Consider the following 12879-nt stretch of genomic DNA (forward strand, 5'->3'; position numbering starts at 1 on the left):
TGGTTTTGGTTTCCCTTCGGTATCAAATAGATTAAAAGTTGTACATAAATAACTAGAGATATAACTATCTAAAAAAGAAACAAATCTGAAAATTATTGTCTAATTTGGAATTCTAGAATTAACTAGATAATAGAAATAGAACAACAAGGATTTTTTTTCTTCGTATGATCTTCCTAAAATGGATTGTTGCTGTCATTGTATTGTTTCATTACTATAGATGAAAGCTGGTTGTCCTAAAAATTGACATTGTTTCAACTCTATAAATTATAACATTGAAGTTGTGTCTCGGTCAAAAGCAAATTAGCATTTGATTCTTTTTTATAGAAATTGTTGAGTCCAAATTAATTTATGGTATTACTGTTTATTTTTATCGATACCCAGAATTAACAATCCAAACAAATTATTTATTCTTTTTGGAGTTCCCACATTAAGTATTTTTTTGGTAGGCTGAGTTGTGTAGAAGGTTTTCATGTTTAGATGGAACTTTTAGAACATTGAATGCAAGGTTGTCTTGTACTTATGTATTAGGAAATTGCTATATGCGGAGGTGGAGCCAAAATATTTTTTTAATGGGGGCACAAACTATCAATTTTAAAAATATTCTCTATATTTTTCATCAAAGTAAAATAAAGTAAATCACCTACCTTGGCAATATCTATGGAAAAATTTTGCATCAATACCATAGAGATTTTGGATTATTATTTATTTTTATAATCTCTACAAAATTATTAAATTTAATCATTATACATTTATTAATTTATTTTGTAAAAATTTAAAACTAATCAAATGTAAAAAAAAAAAATTAGATTAAATATCCTCACTAACTCTTCTCTTGTAATAGCTTCAAAGGATATTGGCATCTCATGCATAGAAAAGGATATGAAATATTTCAAAATATAATACAATTTGTTTCATAATAGTTTATTATTTATAATAAATTTTTTGTTAAATATATTTATAAATTTATATTTTTGTCTTTAAATTTCTTACGTAAATGAAGGTAATGTTTGTTTAATCTTCTATGATGATTTTTATGCTAATTATATATAAACAGAAAACATCTTAATATTATGGTATCTTACAATAAATTTTGCCGGATTCCGGAAGGTTTATATTTTTATGGATGCATGCCTTTAGGATCAGGATGGTTGATTGTATATATTCTACAATAGACCAACAATGTGCATATTAAAGTAACCTCGATGAAGAATATTTTTTTTTGTGCTTTTACTTGATCTTTTTGCAACCCCATAATTGCAACCAAATCCTAATTCCTAAGTTCAACTTTTGCATTTGTTCTTTTCCTCGTTCTGATTTTTCTTATTGAATATGAAAACATCTTGTCTCATATGGTTAGAAAGGTTTAGCAAATATATAACCAAGATGTTGTGTTTGCAAAAAAAATTTTTGAACTTCTCAATGTATTGTTCTTTAATATCAGTTTAAACATGTTTATAAAGTTTGATTGATGCATGAGCTTAATCTCTTATTTGTCAGATCTCACGATATTGTTTTGAAATTCACTTCTCTACTACTTAATCAAGATATATAGAATTTAGTGATTGCACTCTATCCAATATGTATAATTTTACTCTCTAGCATTTTAAACGTTGAATTTTTCATATTTATTCAAAAATTTGATTTAACTTATAATGTTTTAGGTCTTGGTTATTGGAGGGGGAGATGGTGGTGTTCTGCGTGAGGTGTCGCGTTATTCTTCTATTGAACAAATTAATATATGCGAAATTGATAAGATGGTTGTTGATGTGAGTATCGTGAACTCTTGGCACTATCTTTTTCTAGCCTGTTACAGCATTTCAAAACATGAGAATAACTTGTATGTTTAGTTGCTGATTGCTTATTTCTTTTATGAATCCTTATGCTTCCGGCTGAATAGGTTTTTATTTAAGAAATAATTTTCATATATTCCTCTATTTATCTCTTTCTTTTGTGAGATGAAAAGTTTGAATTATTTATTGAAAATGAAGTGCTTCTTTATTGATAATTGTGAGGGAACTAAAGTAGATTTTTGTATGACTGCTCCAGTTTTACTCAAGTTTGTGGAATAAACACTAAAAAATGTACATCATCATGACATTATTAATCTGATCCGAACCATTTGGAGTTTGGCTTTATAAATATACTGTTTTTCCATTTGTTTCTATCTTGATGCTGGGGGTTTTAAATTTATATTTTATAAATCGTATTGAAAAGCTTCTATTTATATCGATTAAAGTTTATCATTTTTTCATTCATAATCCTCTTTTCTTAATTTTAATTACTCATCTAATGGGTAATTTTTATATCCTTTGTTGTTAATGTTTAAAGCATTTAATTCTAATTTCAATTATCTTATTATTAATATTTATCAACTAATTGATTTTTTTCATATAATCAATCCTTAAATCACTCAATTTCAATCCACTTAACCTATTAGCTCTTACACCTTACACACTAAATAACAAGAAATTAGAAAAAAAGACATCCATAAAAATTTATGTAGTTGAAGTTCTAATTTTCAATAGTTATTCTTGCAATTAATAATTTTATTAAATGGTTATTTATTTAAAAAAAGAAGATATATGAGACTATACATAATGAGGAATGAGAGAATATGGATACGACTAAGGATAAAATGTGAGTTAAACAATTCATTATGCCGATTTTAATGAAAATCTATTGGATAATGAGAGTAATATGAACTTTGAATTTAAAAAATGCAAATATTGATGACCTGTTATATTCTCTATTAAGTGGGGGGCAGTATGAATGAGGGAGAAATATTAATTTTAATTTGATGGTTATGCTTTGATGTTTTAGTATTTTATTTTGAAATTTTAGCTTTCTTTGATAGTTTAATATTAGTATAACCCATTTTTTTCATTATTTGATGTTAGGGTATTAAGTTTTACTTCTTATTTTGTACAATTTATTATATTTTACTCAATAAAATGTTATTTTATTCCTTTTTAATGTGTTAATAAGTTTGATTATTAATATGTTCTCTCTTACTTCACGCTTTATAGTTCATACAATATTTAGTAATTAATATAATATTTTAATTTTGAGGTTTATGGCTCCAAATGTCTTGAGGTTTTTGGCTCGCCTCACTTGTGAAAATTATTTCAGTATCCGATTGTGTAAATTTAATCCTTGTTCTCAAATATCACTGAAGACTTTTGAGGCTTATCTAAAAATGAAACAAGAGCCTCCTTAGTCATTATGCCATGTTATGACTTGTTTTGAATGAAAAATGTTGTACTTTCAACAAGTAGAATCAACCATCCCCTCACCGCACTTAGGATCTTTTTGAAGCTTGAACCTGCACTAATATATCAAAAGGGAAATTGAACAAAAAGTATGCAACTAAGAACTTATAGTCTAGTCTATATGCATCCTAACAATGTCAAAAACAATTTTTTTAAGCAAAGCGGCTCACAATCTATATATTTTTATACAAAAGCAATTTAAAGCGAAGTTAGCACAGAAGTGAACGGCCTTGTATTCCAAGAGGCACAAAATTAAAGAGCACCTTTCTAATTTGAGTTAAGAAAGTCAAATCCGGTCCATGCTGGGTTGGGTTCCCCAAGCCTTTTACTCCAAGCTCAGGCGAAGGAAGTTTATGACATCTACATTACCACCTTCAATGAAGATGTCCTTATTTCTCAAACATCCATTGTTCTATATTTTCTCAATAGAGTGAATTGTTTAAGCTTCACTTGAGTGTTGTACTGATGCTACAAGTTTTAGCCTCTTACGACTATAAGGCTATGGTTCTCATCACGAATGACCACCCCCTCCAACTGTCTCCAAGATTTCCTCTTGAGATATGCACTCTTTGTGGGCTTTGAAAATTTATTCCCAGCTCTTTTAATAGAGTTTGTGGGATCAGGTCAAACTTTCAGAGGATATCTAATTTTGGATAAAACATAACTTGAAAGATTTTACCATCATTTTATGAGGATTTTATTATATGATTTCAAGTTTCTCATAGGTTGATCCCTATGGTTACTTATCTTTCTAGTCATGAGAGAGAATTTTTAATTTTGATTAGTCATTAAGGCATAAATGTTTTACATACAAAAAAAATAATTTTAATTTTGGATGGAAGAAATTCACTACCTTTAGCTTCAAGTGGTTGATGGGGGAATGATAACGACTCAATAAAGGCCCCACATTTTCTTTATCCTTGGTAGTAGTGAACCTTGGTCTAGTTAGAGATAATCAACCCAATATGACCAAAGAAATTTTTATCAATAGCAATGGATTGCATTATCTAAAATGATATCCTTAATATTAGGTGAATGTCTGTATAAGTGGCGCAAGTGATTTGATTTGGAATATATATATATATATATATATATATATATATATGAATAATATTAGGTGAATGTCTGTATATGTGGCGCAAGTGATTTGATTTGGAATATATATATATATATATATATATATATATATGAATGGCGTTGACAGGGACACGCTCTGCTAGGGTTTCACCCCATGGCAATTTCCGGAGGTAAATATATTGGCTTCTTCCCTTCTCATCGTCGTCTCCCACGTCGACGTTTTCACGTAGCTTCAGCTCTCAGTCGCTTCAGGCGAAGTCGATCGCTCCTTCCGACGTCGTTTGATCCCATAGACGACGGCGTTGTTTCTCGCAATCGTCTCTCGTAGCCGACGACATTTCTTCTTCGCAAGCGTCTCCTTGTTTGCTTTAGACGAAGCGACTGTCATGCTCGACAGACAACGCCCGAAGTATGCTTGCTTCCTTGCGGCCCGCCAAACCGTTCTTTTCTGACCGTGACCATCTTGTGAGGGAGATGGTTTGTTTTTATGCAAATGTCATTGCCGACGACTTTCTCACTCGTGCCTCTCCAGGTTCAGAGCTTGGTTTTGGTATATGTAAGTTCTGCAATGTTCCACAATCTTTCCACGAGGCTCTTGAAGGTGGCGGTGATCACACTTTTTTTAAAAAACTTGGAAAAAAAAGTGGGAAGCCTAGTCTTATTCTCACTGAGGTTGAAATTAGTACTCTCGTGTTCTCTTGGCGTTTTGCTCTAGTGGGAAAATTCCTTTATGGTCACAAAAAACTTGAGATCATTCAGAAAGAGTTTGATGCTATGAAACTATTGGGTAATTGGAATATTGGATTACTTGACAGTCGACTTATACTTATTCAGTTATCTCATGATACCGATTACACTCGCATTTTCTCTCGAAAAGTTATCAAGATCGACAATCGTTTTATGAAAATTCTGAAATGAACTGTCGATTTTGATCCAAAAGTGGAGTTTCCCATCATTCATGTTTGGATAAAGTTTCCGGTGTTAAAATTACATCTGTTAAATATGTAAATTCTCTACTCTTTAGCTACTGTTTACGGTAAGTCTCTCAAGGTTGATAGTCCTACGCTTGTCATCACCAGACCCTCTGTGGCTTGTGTGTTAGTTGAGAGAAATATCACTCAACCAGCTCTGGATGAGATATGGATTGACACTATTCACAACGGACATTGATAAAAGGTTGAAATATAACTACACCCTACACCCTTCTTATTGCTCTCATTGTAGTATGTTTAGCCATAGTTCTGCTATTTGTTATCGCTTGCATTCTCATCTAAGGCTGAATATCGCTAAAGGTCAGTCACTTACCATCCTTGCTGAGAAGGTACAACCTGATCCTCTTTCCAACATCGTAGTTCCAGATGAAGAACATCATACTACAGGTACAGATTCAAATGTGTTGATACTACTTACTGTTATTGAGGAAGACACACTTTACATGCCAAGACACAAAAGAGTGCTTCAATCCGATAAAAGATCAGCTGTTATAACAAATAGTTGTTTTTAATATTCAACAACCTACACATATCCTGCACACTTCAGACCATTTCGCTGATCAGGTGAGTCAATCTTCGGATGAGGAATGACAGGTCTATACGAGGAGGAAGAAGAAGAACGGAGGACAACTCGAGCTCGGGAATTTATTGGATGATACAATGGTTACTACTGGCAATGTCACTCATTTTACCAATTTATTAGTTGACTCCTTCCCTAGAACTAGAGACAGAGGCAAGGCAAAATTGGGTCGCTCTCCAGGTACCTGATACTTCATATTTGATATTTTTTGGTTTTTTCTTTAGGTATCTTATGTATTTTATTGTATTTTCTCTTTTTTGGAACCATTTGGATTTGGTGGTTATCGTATGGGCAGGGTGCCATGATAGGGACCTCTCACAAAATCTATTCGTACCCTACTTTTTATTTAATATATTTGCCGTTGGGCTTTCTCACAAGTGTAGATATAAAATAGTTAAAAATTTATTTTATATTTTGACTTACGCTTTTAGATTTTATTTATCTTTGGCACATCTCAAGTTTTAAGTTGCCCCACATTTAGTCGAATTTGTCAATATTTTTCTTTTGTACGGTCTGGGCAAAATGTGTATCCTTGCTTTTTGGTTGTTGACATTTCGAACTAGCTGATGATGCTTTATTTTACGAAATGAACAACAATTGAGCAATTTTAATATCTGCGGCATGTTTTGAGTTAAATTTGTGTGGCATTGTATTCCTTGGTTGTCTTTTCTAACACTAAAAATCGCCAAATAGGTAAATTTAATTTAATTCTAAAAATACATTTTTTTTGTATTTCCCGAAATTCTTCCAAAACATTTTTATAAAATTTTACATTTTATTTTGGTCAAATTAATATATGCTAGTATATGTTAATTATTTATAAATTTAGTTTTATAAAAAAATAGTTTATTAGTTTTTTCTTTCAAGTCATAATAATTATATATTTAATACCTTTTAACTGTAACTAGATCGCTGTAGCCCATTTCTCACTTACGGAGCTACATTTCTCACTTAGGAAAGTATGCATCGATTGAATTATTTGGACAGTTGAATTGAATTAGATATATATATATATATATATATATATATATATATATCCTAAGTTAAATCAACCATTTCCCATTACCCTTCCAGGCAACCCTTATTTTTTGCGTGATGTGCCAGGAGCGAACCTTGGGAGCTAAGCTCTCGGGCAGCTGTTAGTGCAGCTGTTAATGCATGAAAATAGAGGAGGAAAAAACGAAAGAAGGAAAAAAAAGGAAAGAAGAGGGAGAAGAAAAAAGGAGGAAGGAGATAAGAAAAAAAAAAAAGATTTATGGAAGAAATTGACTATTTAAGATAATAATTCAATTTTTACATTTTTTTTTTGAAGATTCTATTTAATTGAGAGATTGTTGGTGTGGAAGGTTATGAGATTGATTTTGGGTGGGGAATCTTAATATTTTTCTCGATTTGATCTGTTGTGTTCATAATTAGATTAATTACTTGAACGATATGAATGGGGAGAAACCAGTTTGAGATAAAAATGTAATTGAAATGGTAAATGTAATAACCAATTATTTATATATATATATATATATATATATATATATGTTGATAATCAAATGGAAGCACCTCTTCAATTGTAACTCAAAGAGACGTATTTCTTTCAACACAATTGAACAAAATAGATGAGAGAACACGAGAGAGATCAAGAGACAAGAGGATGCGTGCCATAGCCAAGAAGAAACTGAAGAAGAGGAAGGAAAGGGTAGCAGGTGGCTCATGTATGGTACCGTTCAACTGCAATATGGGAATTGGAAGAAGGAATCGAGAAATTTTCACGTGAGGGAGAACATATCAAGAGAGATTCTGGTGCGGGTGCTTGCACGAGAAGGCGACGTCACTATTGGCTGAGTTCGCTTGAGATTGACGAAGCCGACATCGCAGACGTTAAGAGAAGACATGATGACGCGGGGTATGGGACGAGCAGGCAACGCCGCTTGCGAGAGGAAGAATCGAGCGACTTGTGCAAGGAAGAAGTCTCGTACTTGCAGAGCGAGGAGATCGATGTCATAGCATGCCAGATGCCCGCAGAAGAGGTTGCTGGGCTTGTGTGTGTTGGAATGAGGGAGCTCACGCGAGAGTTAGGGCGGCCAAGAGTTTATTAAGGTAAAAATTTGATTTTTTTTTTATATAAGTAGATTAATAAATTTTATATGAATATATATAAGGAATGACCAGAGACTATTATACGAGCCTCCAATCACCCATAATATGTCAGCAATTCGAGTATCACCTCCTTAAGGCCAACTGTGCCAGAGGAGATTTGAACCCCCGACATGAGGGGTCTTATATTGTGGACACCAACCAACAGACCGATGTACATTGCGCGCGCGCAAATACACACACGGGGGGCTCTGCTAGGGTTTCGTATGATGGCGATTTCCTTCATCTTCATCTTTAAATCATCTACCTCGTTGGGTTCATCGTCTTCATCGACTTTGTTTGCTTAGGTCGACCTCTTCAGTTGCTTTATGCGGCTTCGTCAGCTTCGTCATCTGCATTTTTCGAGATTTGGTTCTCCTACGACTCAAATCGTGGATCGAGCCCCACGTCTCCAACCCGCATCTCTCCAGCAATCAGTTCCACTCCTATTTCAGTGACAGCTGATTCGAGTGAGACCCTTCCCTCTTCGCTTCTTTCGTGGTTTTTGCATGGTTTGTTGGCTTCTGGGTTTCCTTGTTTCGGATGCTGTGTTCGCCGCTGTCGCGACTTTTGTGCGACTGTTTTATCCAATACAGTTGGATATAGATTAGCCTATGGCTGGACAACATGCACAGGAACCATCTATTCCTGAACATGGTATTTTTGACAAGGCTACCCGAGAGACATCTTTAGATCCCGCAACTTTACTGGAACCTGCTATTACTAATGTTAACCAGATAGATGAGCTGCTTGTTATCCCCACTCCTAACAATGGAAGCAGTCCTACACAACCAGATACTGCTTCTAGTGAACCTGATGAGAACTCACGTCTAAGCAAGCCTCCTGAGACTCCCCCCCAATTGGTTGTTGTTTGGGAAGATACTCATACATTGGAGGTAAGCTATGATAAAGGTGAATTTTCCACTGCAAAATACGATTTCATGATGTCGAATTTTTGGTATACATATACATTTTGGGTATCTTTTTTGAGTCTTGTATGCCTTGTGGTGAGTCCCTAGCACCCACTGATTTAAACCTTTGTATCTACTTTCTATCAATGAAATTTTTACTTTGGCAATATATATATATATATATAATTTTTACAAGGAATTCAAATTGTAGGATATGTTATTAATTTCAGTGTATTTAATATTAGAATTGAAGATATTAAAGTCTTGAAATTGTAGGACTAAGGTGGCGCGAACGTATGTTCGAGGTAAGAGGAAGAATCTTTGACGTGAAGTAGAGAGCCGAAACCTATTGAAGCCCTAAGTTATTAGTTAAGGCAAACTTTTATGGTATATTTTTTTATTAGAATTTTATAAACATCAAATTGATATATGTTTATTATGTTAATATGAAAGTAGGTTAATTGAGGTCGAGGACACTAGCAAGCAAGTTAAGTGGACGATTAAATTGATAAAAATGTCTGTTATTAATTGAGGTAAGAAATTATACTTCTAAATTCCAGTAGTTATCTCTATTTCAAATCATATGCTCGCTTTCATGTATTACCTAATTCAACAATAAATTCTTCATATTGTCAGAGATGATAGATATTCATGTTAAATATTGTTGCATAATTGTTTATATTCGAATGATATCGGATCATTGCATGCCTTTAGTAGAGGTCTAAACATGACTTAGTAGAGGTCTACATATAAGCTTATCGCATAACCTCTAGAATTAGTAATTATGCATATATTTGTTGATTTTATGACTTATAGATATAGTAAGTTTGCATTATTCATCAACAGATAAAGATGAATGTTTCATAAAAGAGAATGCATGATACGAAAGAATGAAATAAATTATATATGAATGTTTGTATGTGCATGTCAGAGGAGTTCACCCCTAATGGTTCATGTAGGGGACGCTAGTATTCATTCACGCATAGAGGTTTTTCTACCACCCAGACAATTGTGATAGTTAGTTACTAACCGCTGTGTCGACGGGATAATATTGGTCGGGGAAGAGTAAACCAGAGCTTATCTCCCCAGACAATTGTGATGTTTATATTGCTAACCATTGGGTCGACGAGATAGTATCGGCCAGGGGCGGGTAGGGGTTCATCCTAGTCAATTGCAATGTGTAGATCACTAGTGTGTTAGGTTATTTTGACGGTGATAATCAAAGCAGACAGATGTGTATTTAAAAAATATAAAATAAAAGTAAAGTTAAATAATAAAGATTATTGGGGCATGCATTAGTATATTCGAAGATTTTATATGAAAGACTTGAAAGACTAGTATAGTAAAAGATTTCTTATAGAGATATAAAGAGCATCATGCATTTTAAATTCTTTTTTTTGGGTTACTGTAATTTAGAAGTGTGATTGCTCTTGGGTATCTTTAGATAACTCATTATGTTGCTTTTACATTTTTTTGTTTAAGTTTTTGATTAAGATGAATTGAAGAGGAGATAATTTTTACAGGAGACGAGAATAATATACAGAAGCACAAAAATTTCTTTTTGTTAATTTTAATTGTTTTCTTTAGTGGCTCTTTCATGAATGTTGGAATGTTAAACTATTAAGGATAGAAATAGAATATAACAAACTTGATTTTCACCATGCGATCGTCTATTCCCGCCTTAGTTAATTTTAAGCACCGGGCCGAATCGTGACATTAAATATGTTAAATTGGGTTTAATTTAAGAATTTCTTAAATATTTAAGGGAATAGGCTTTGAGCACGAGGAGAGCCCGAGAATACTTGTTGTGATCCTGAATTGATAACACTGAATTGATAACCCAATTGAGATAATTAAATGTTGAATTAAGAAACAAAATATTTTATAGAATCTTTACTGCCATTGTTGGTAGAATAATCATTTATTATGTATTCATATCGTTAGATACTTGTATATTTGATAGCAAAGCAAGCTTAAATGTAAATAAGTGATATTCTTAAGATAAGAAAGTTGAGAATAAGAATCGAAAATAAAACTATAGATATACGTAAATATTGGAAAGATTGAAAACAGTGTCAGAAACAACTTTATAATTATTGACCGCTGCTTTTATTTTTATATTCACTTCATGTTTCCTATACTTTTATGTATTTAAGCATATTAGTATTCTTGTTGTTCCTCATATTCGCTTCTGACTTGCATACATGTCTTTTTCATGTTTATTAAAATTTATCTTAGTATTGATTATTTCGGTGCCTGAATTTTATCTAATATGATATTACTTTTCAAATAGTGTCAAGGAGTACGTGGTCAGTTAGGCAGGTGATTTGATTTATATACATATATTGAATTGTATTAATTTTGGATGGTTTTTGGCGACTTTTATGGTAATTATGTTTTTATATATGTGTTTAGTAGTTATGTATATGCCTTGAGATTTATTTATGCACGTTTTTGTGTATTTTGATAAATGAAGATTGAATGAACTGAACTGTAAGTTTTTGCTTGTGACCGTTTAGTGTGACTAATACTTCACCCACTTGATTTTGATTTGTGCAAGTCAGGATAAGTCTTGGTGGTAGTTAAGTCTGGTTGAGGCGATCTTCTCTGTTACACATTTGTTTGACTTGAAGGGATCAATTGAAGTGCGACAAGAAGTTTTATCAGAGCAAATGTTGAATGATATGAATAACGGAAGCTTGTTTTGATTTAGGGCCCGTTTGGGGGCGCTTATCGGAAGCGGCGGCGTTTTGAAAACGCCGCCCTTCCGCTTGGAAATAGCGTTCGCCATGAAAGTTTTGAAAACGCGTCGTTTTATTATCGCGATTTCCTTAAGGGAGGGTAATCCGGTTAGGGGCGCCGTTCCGCGTATGCTTCTCGCGTTTAGGTTATTTTTCCCGTGTTGTCCTTCCCGTCTCTCCCCCTTGCCCTCGCCCTTCCCGTCTGGCCTTCGGTTTCGAGCTCCCCCGAAGCTGTGATCCGTGATATGAGGTATTTTTTTTGACCTCACACTCTTGCCCTACCCGATATCCGTCTCCTTCCTTCCCGGAGGCCGTGTTCGATCTCTCTCACAGTTATTTCTGTTCATATGGTGGTTATAAATGAATCAGTACAAATTCTTGAGCTTTGTTATTCTTATGGCTTATTTTTTTCATTTGTTTGGGTCGGTTTTGGTCCCTACAGTGCTGGATTTCGGTTTTGGTTAAGCTTTCATTCGATCAGGGAGCTCTGTTTGTATTTATGTAATTTTTTCCACCTTAATATCTTTGAGCTTTTAATTTTGAAGGGGCATTTGCATATATTCGAAGGCAAATTTGGCAGTGTGTGATTTATCTTTCAATGCAGATTGTGTGGTTATTTTTTAAGGGGCATTTGCATACAGATCACATAATTCTTATGTATTAACTTTTTCCACCTTAAGTGGTCAATTTCGGCTATGTTGGATCCTTTTTCTCACCATCTAAGCATAAACTTGAATGGTTATAGAATTGGGGATTTCGGTTTTGGTTAAAAGCTTTGATTCGAAGTCAGGGAGCTCTGTGTGTATTTATGTAATTTTTTTCATCTTCATATCTTTGAGCTTTTAATTTTGAAGGGGCATTTGCATATATTCGAAGGCAAAATTGGGGCCTTCATGGTTTATCTTTGAATGCAGATTGCGTAGTTATTTTTGAAGGGGCATTTGCATACAGATCACATAATTCTTATGTATTTACTTTTTCCACCTTAAGTGGTCAATTTCGGTTATGTTCGATCCTTTTCTCACCATCTAAGCATAAACTTGAATGGTTATAGAATTGGGGATTTTGGTTTTAAAAGCTTTGATTCGAATTGGGTAGCTGAAGCACATATGAGAAGCAATGAAAAATTCATTTCTCTGTTTTTATTTGCTACATGAAATGCTGAATTTGGGACTTCACATA

At 33.5% G+C, this 12879-nt stretch overlaps 1 protein-coding gene across 2 annotated transcripts in view; it reads left to right on the top strand.

Moving 5' to 3' along the window:
* LOC110024965 (spermidine synthase 1) overlaps positions 1-12879 on the top strand; it is a 75580-nt gene that overhangs the window by 41417 nt on the left and 21284 nt on the right. For both annotated transcript variants that reach the window (XM_020725172.1, XM_020725174.1), the window contains one exon: positions 1662-1766. In XM_020725172.1, the coding sequence (XP_020580831.1) occupies positions 1662-1766 (105 nt within the window). The remainder of the gene's footprint in view (positions 1-1661; positions 1767-12879) is intronic.

This window comes from Phalaenopsis equestris, unplaced genomic scaffold (assembly GCF_001263595.1).
Source record: "Phalaenopsis equestris unplaced genomic scaffold, ASM126359v1 Scaffold000286, whole genome shotgun sequence".
Taxonomy (NCBI): domain Eukaryota; kingdom Viridiplantae; phylum Streptophyta; class Magnoliopsida; order Asparagales; family Orchidaceae; genus Phalaenopsis; species Phalaenopsis equestris.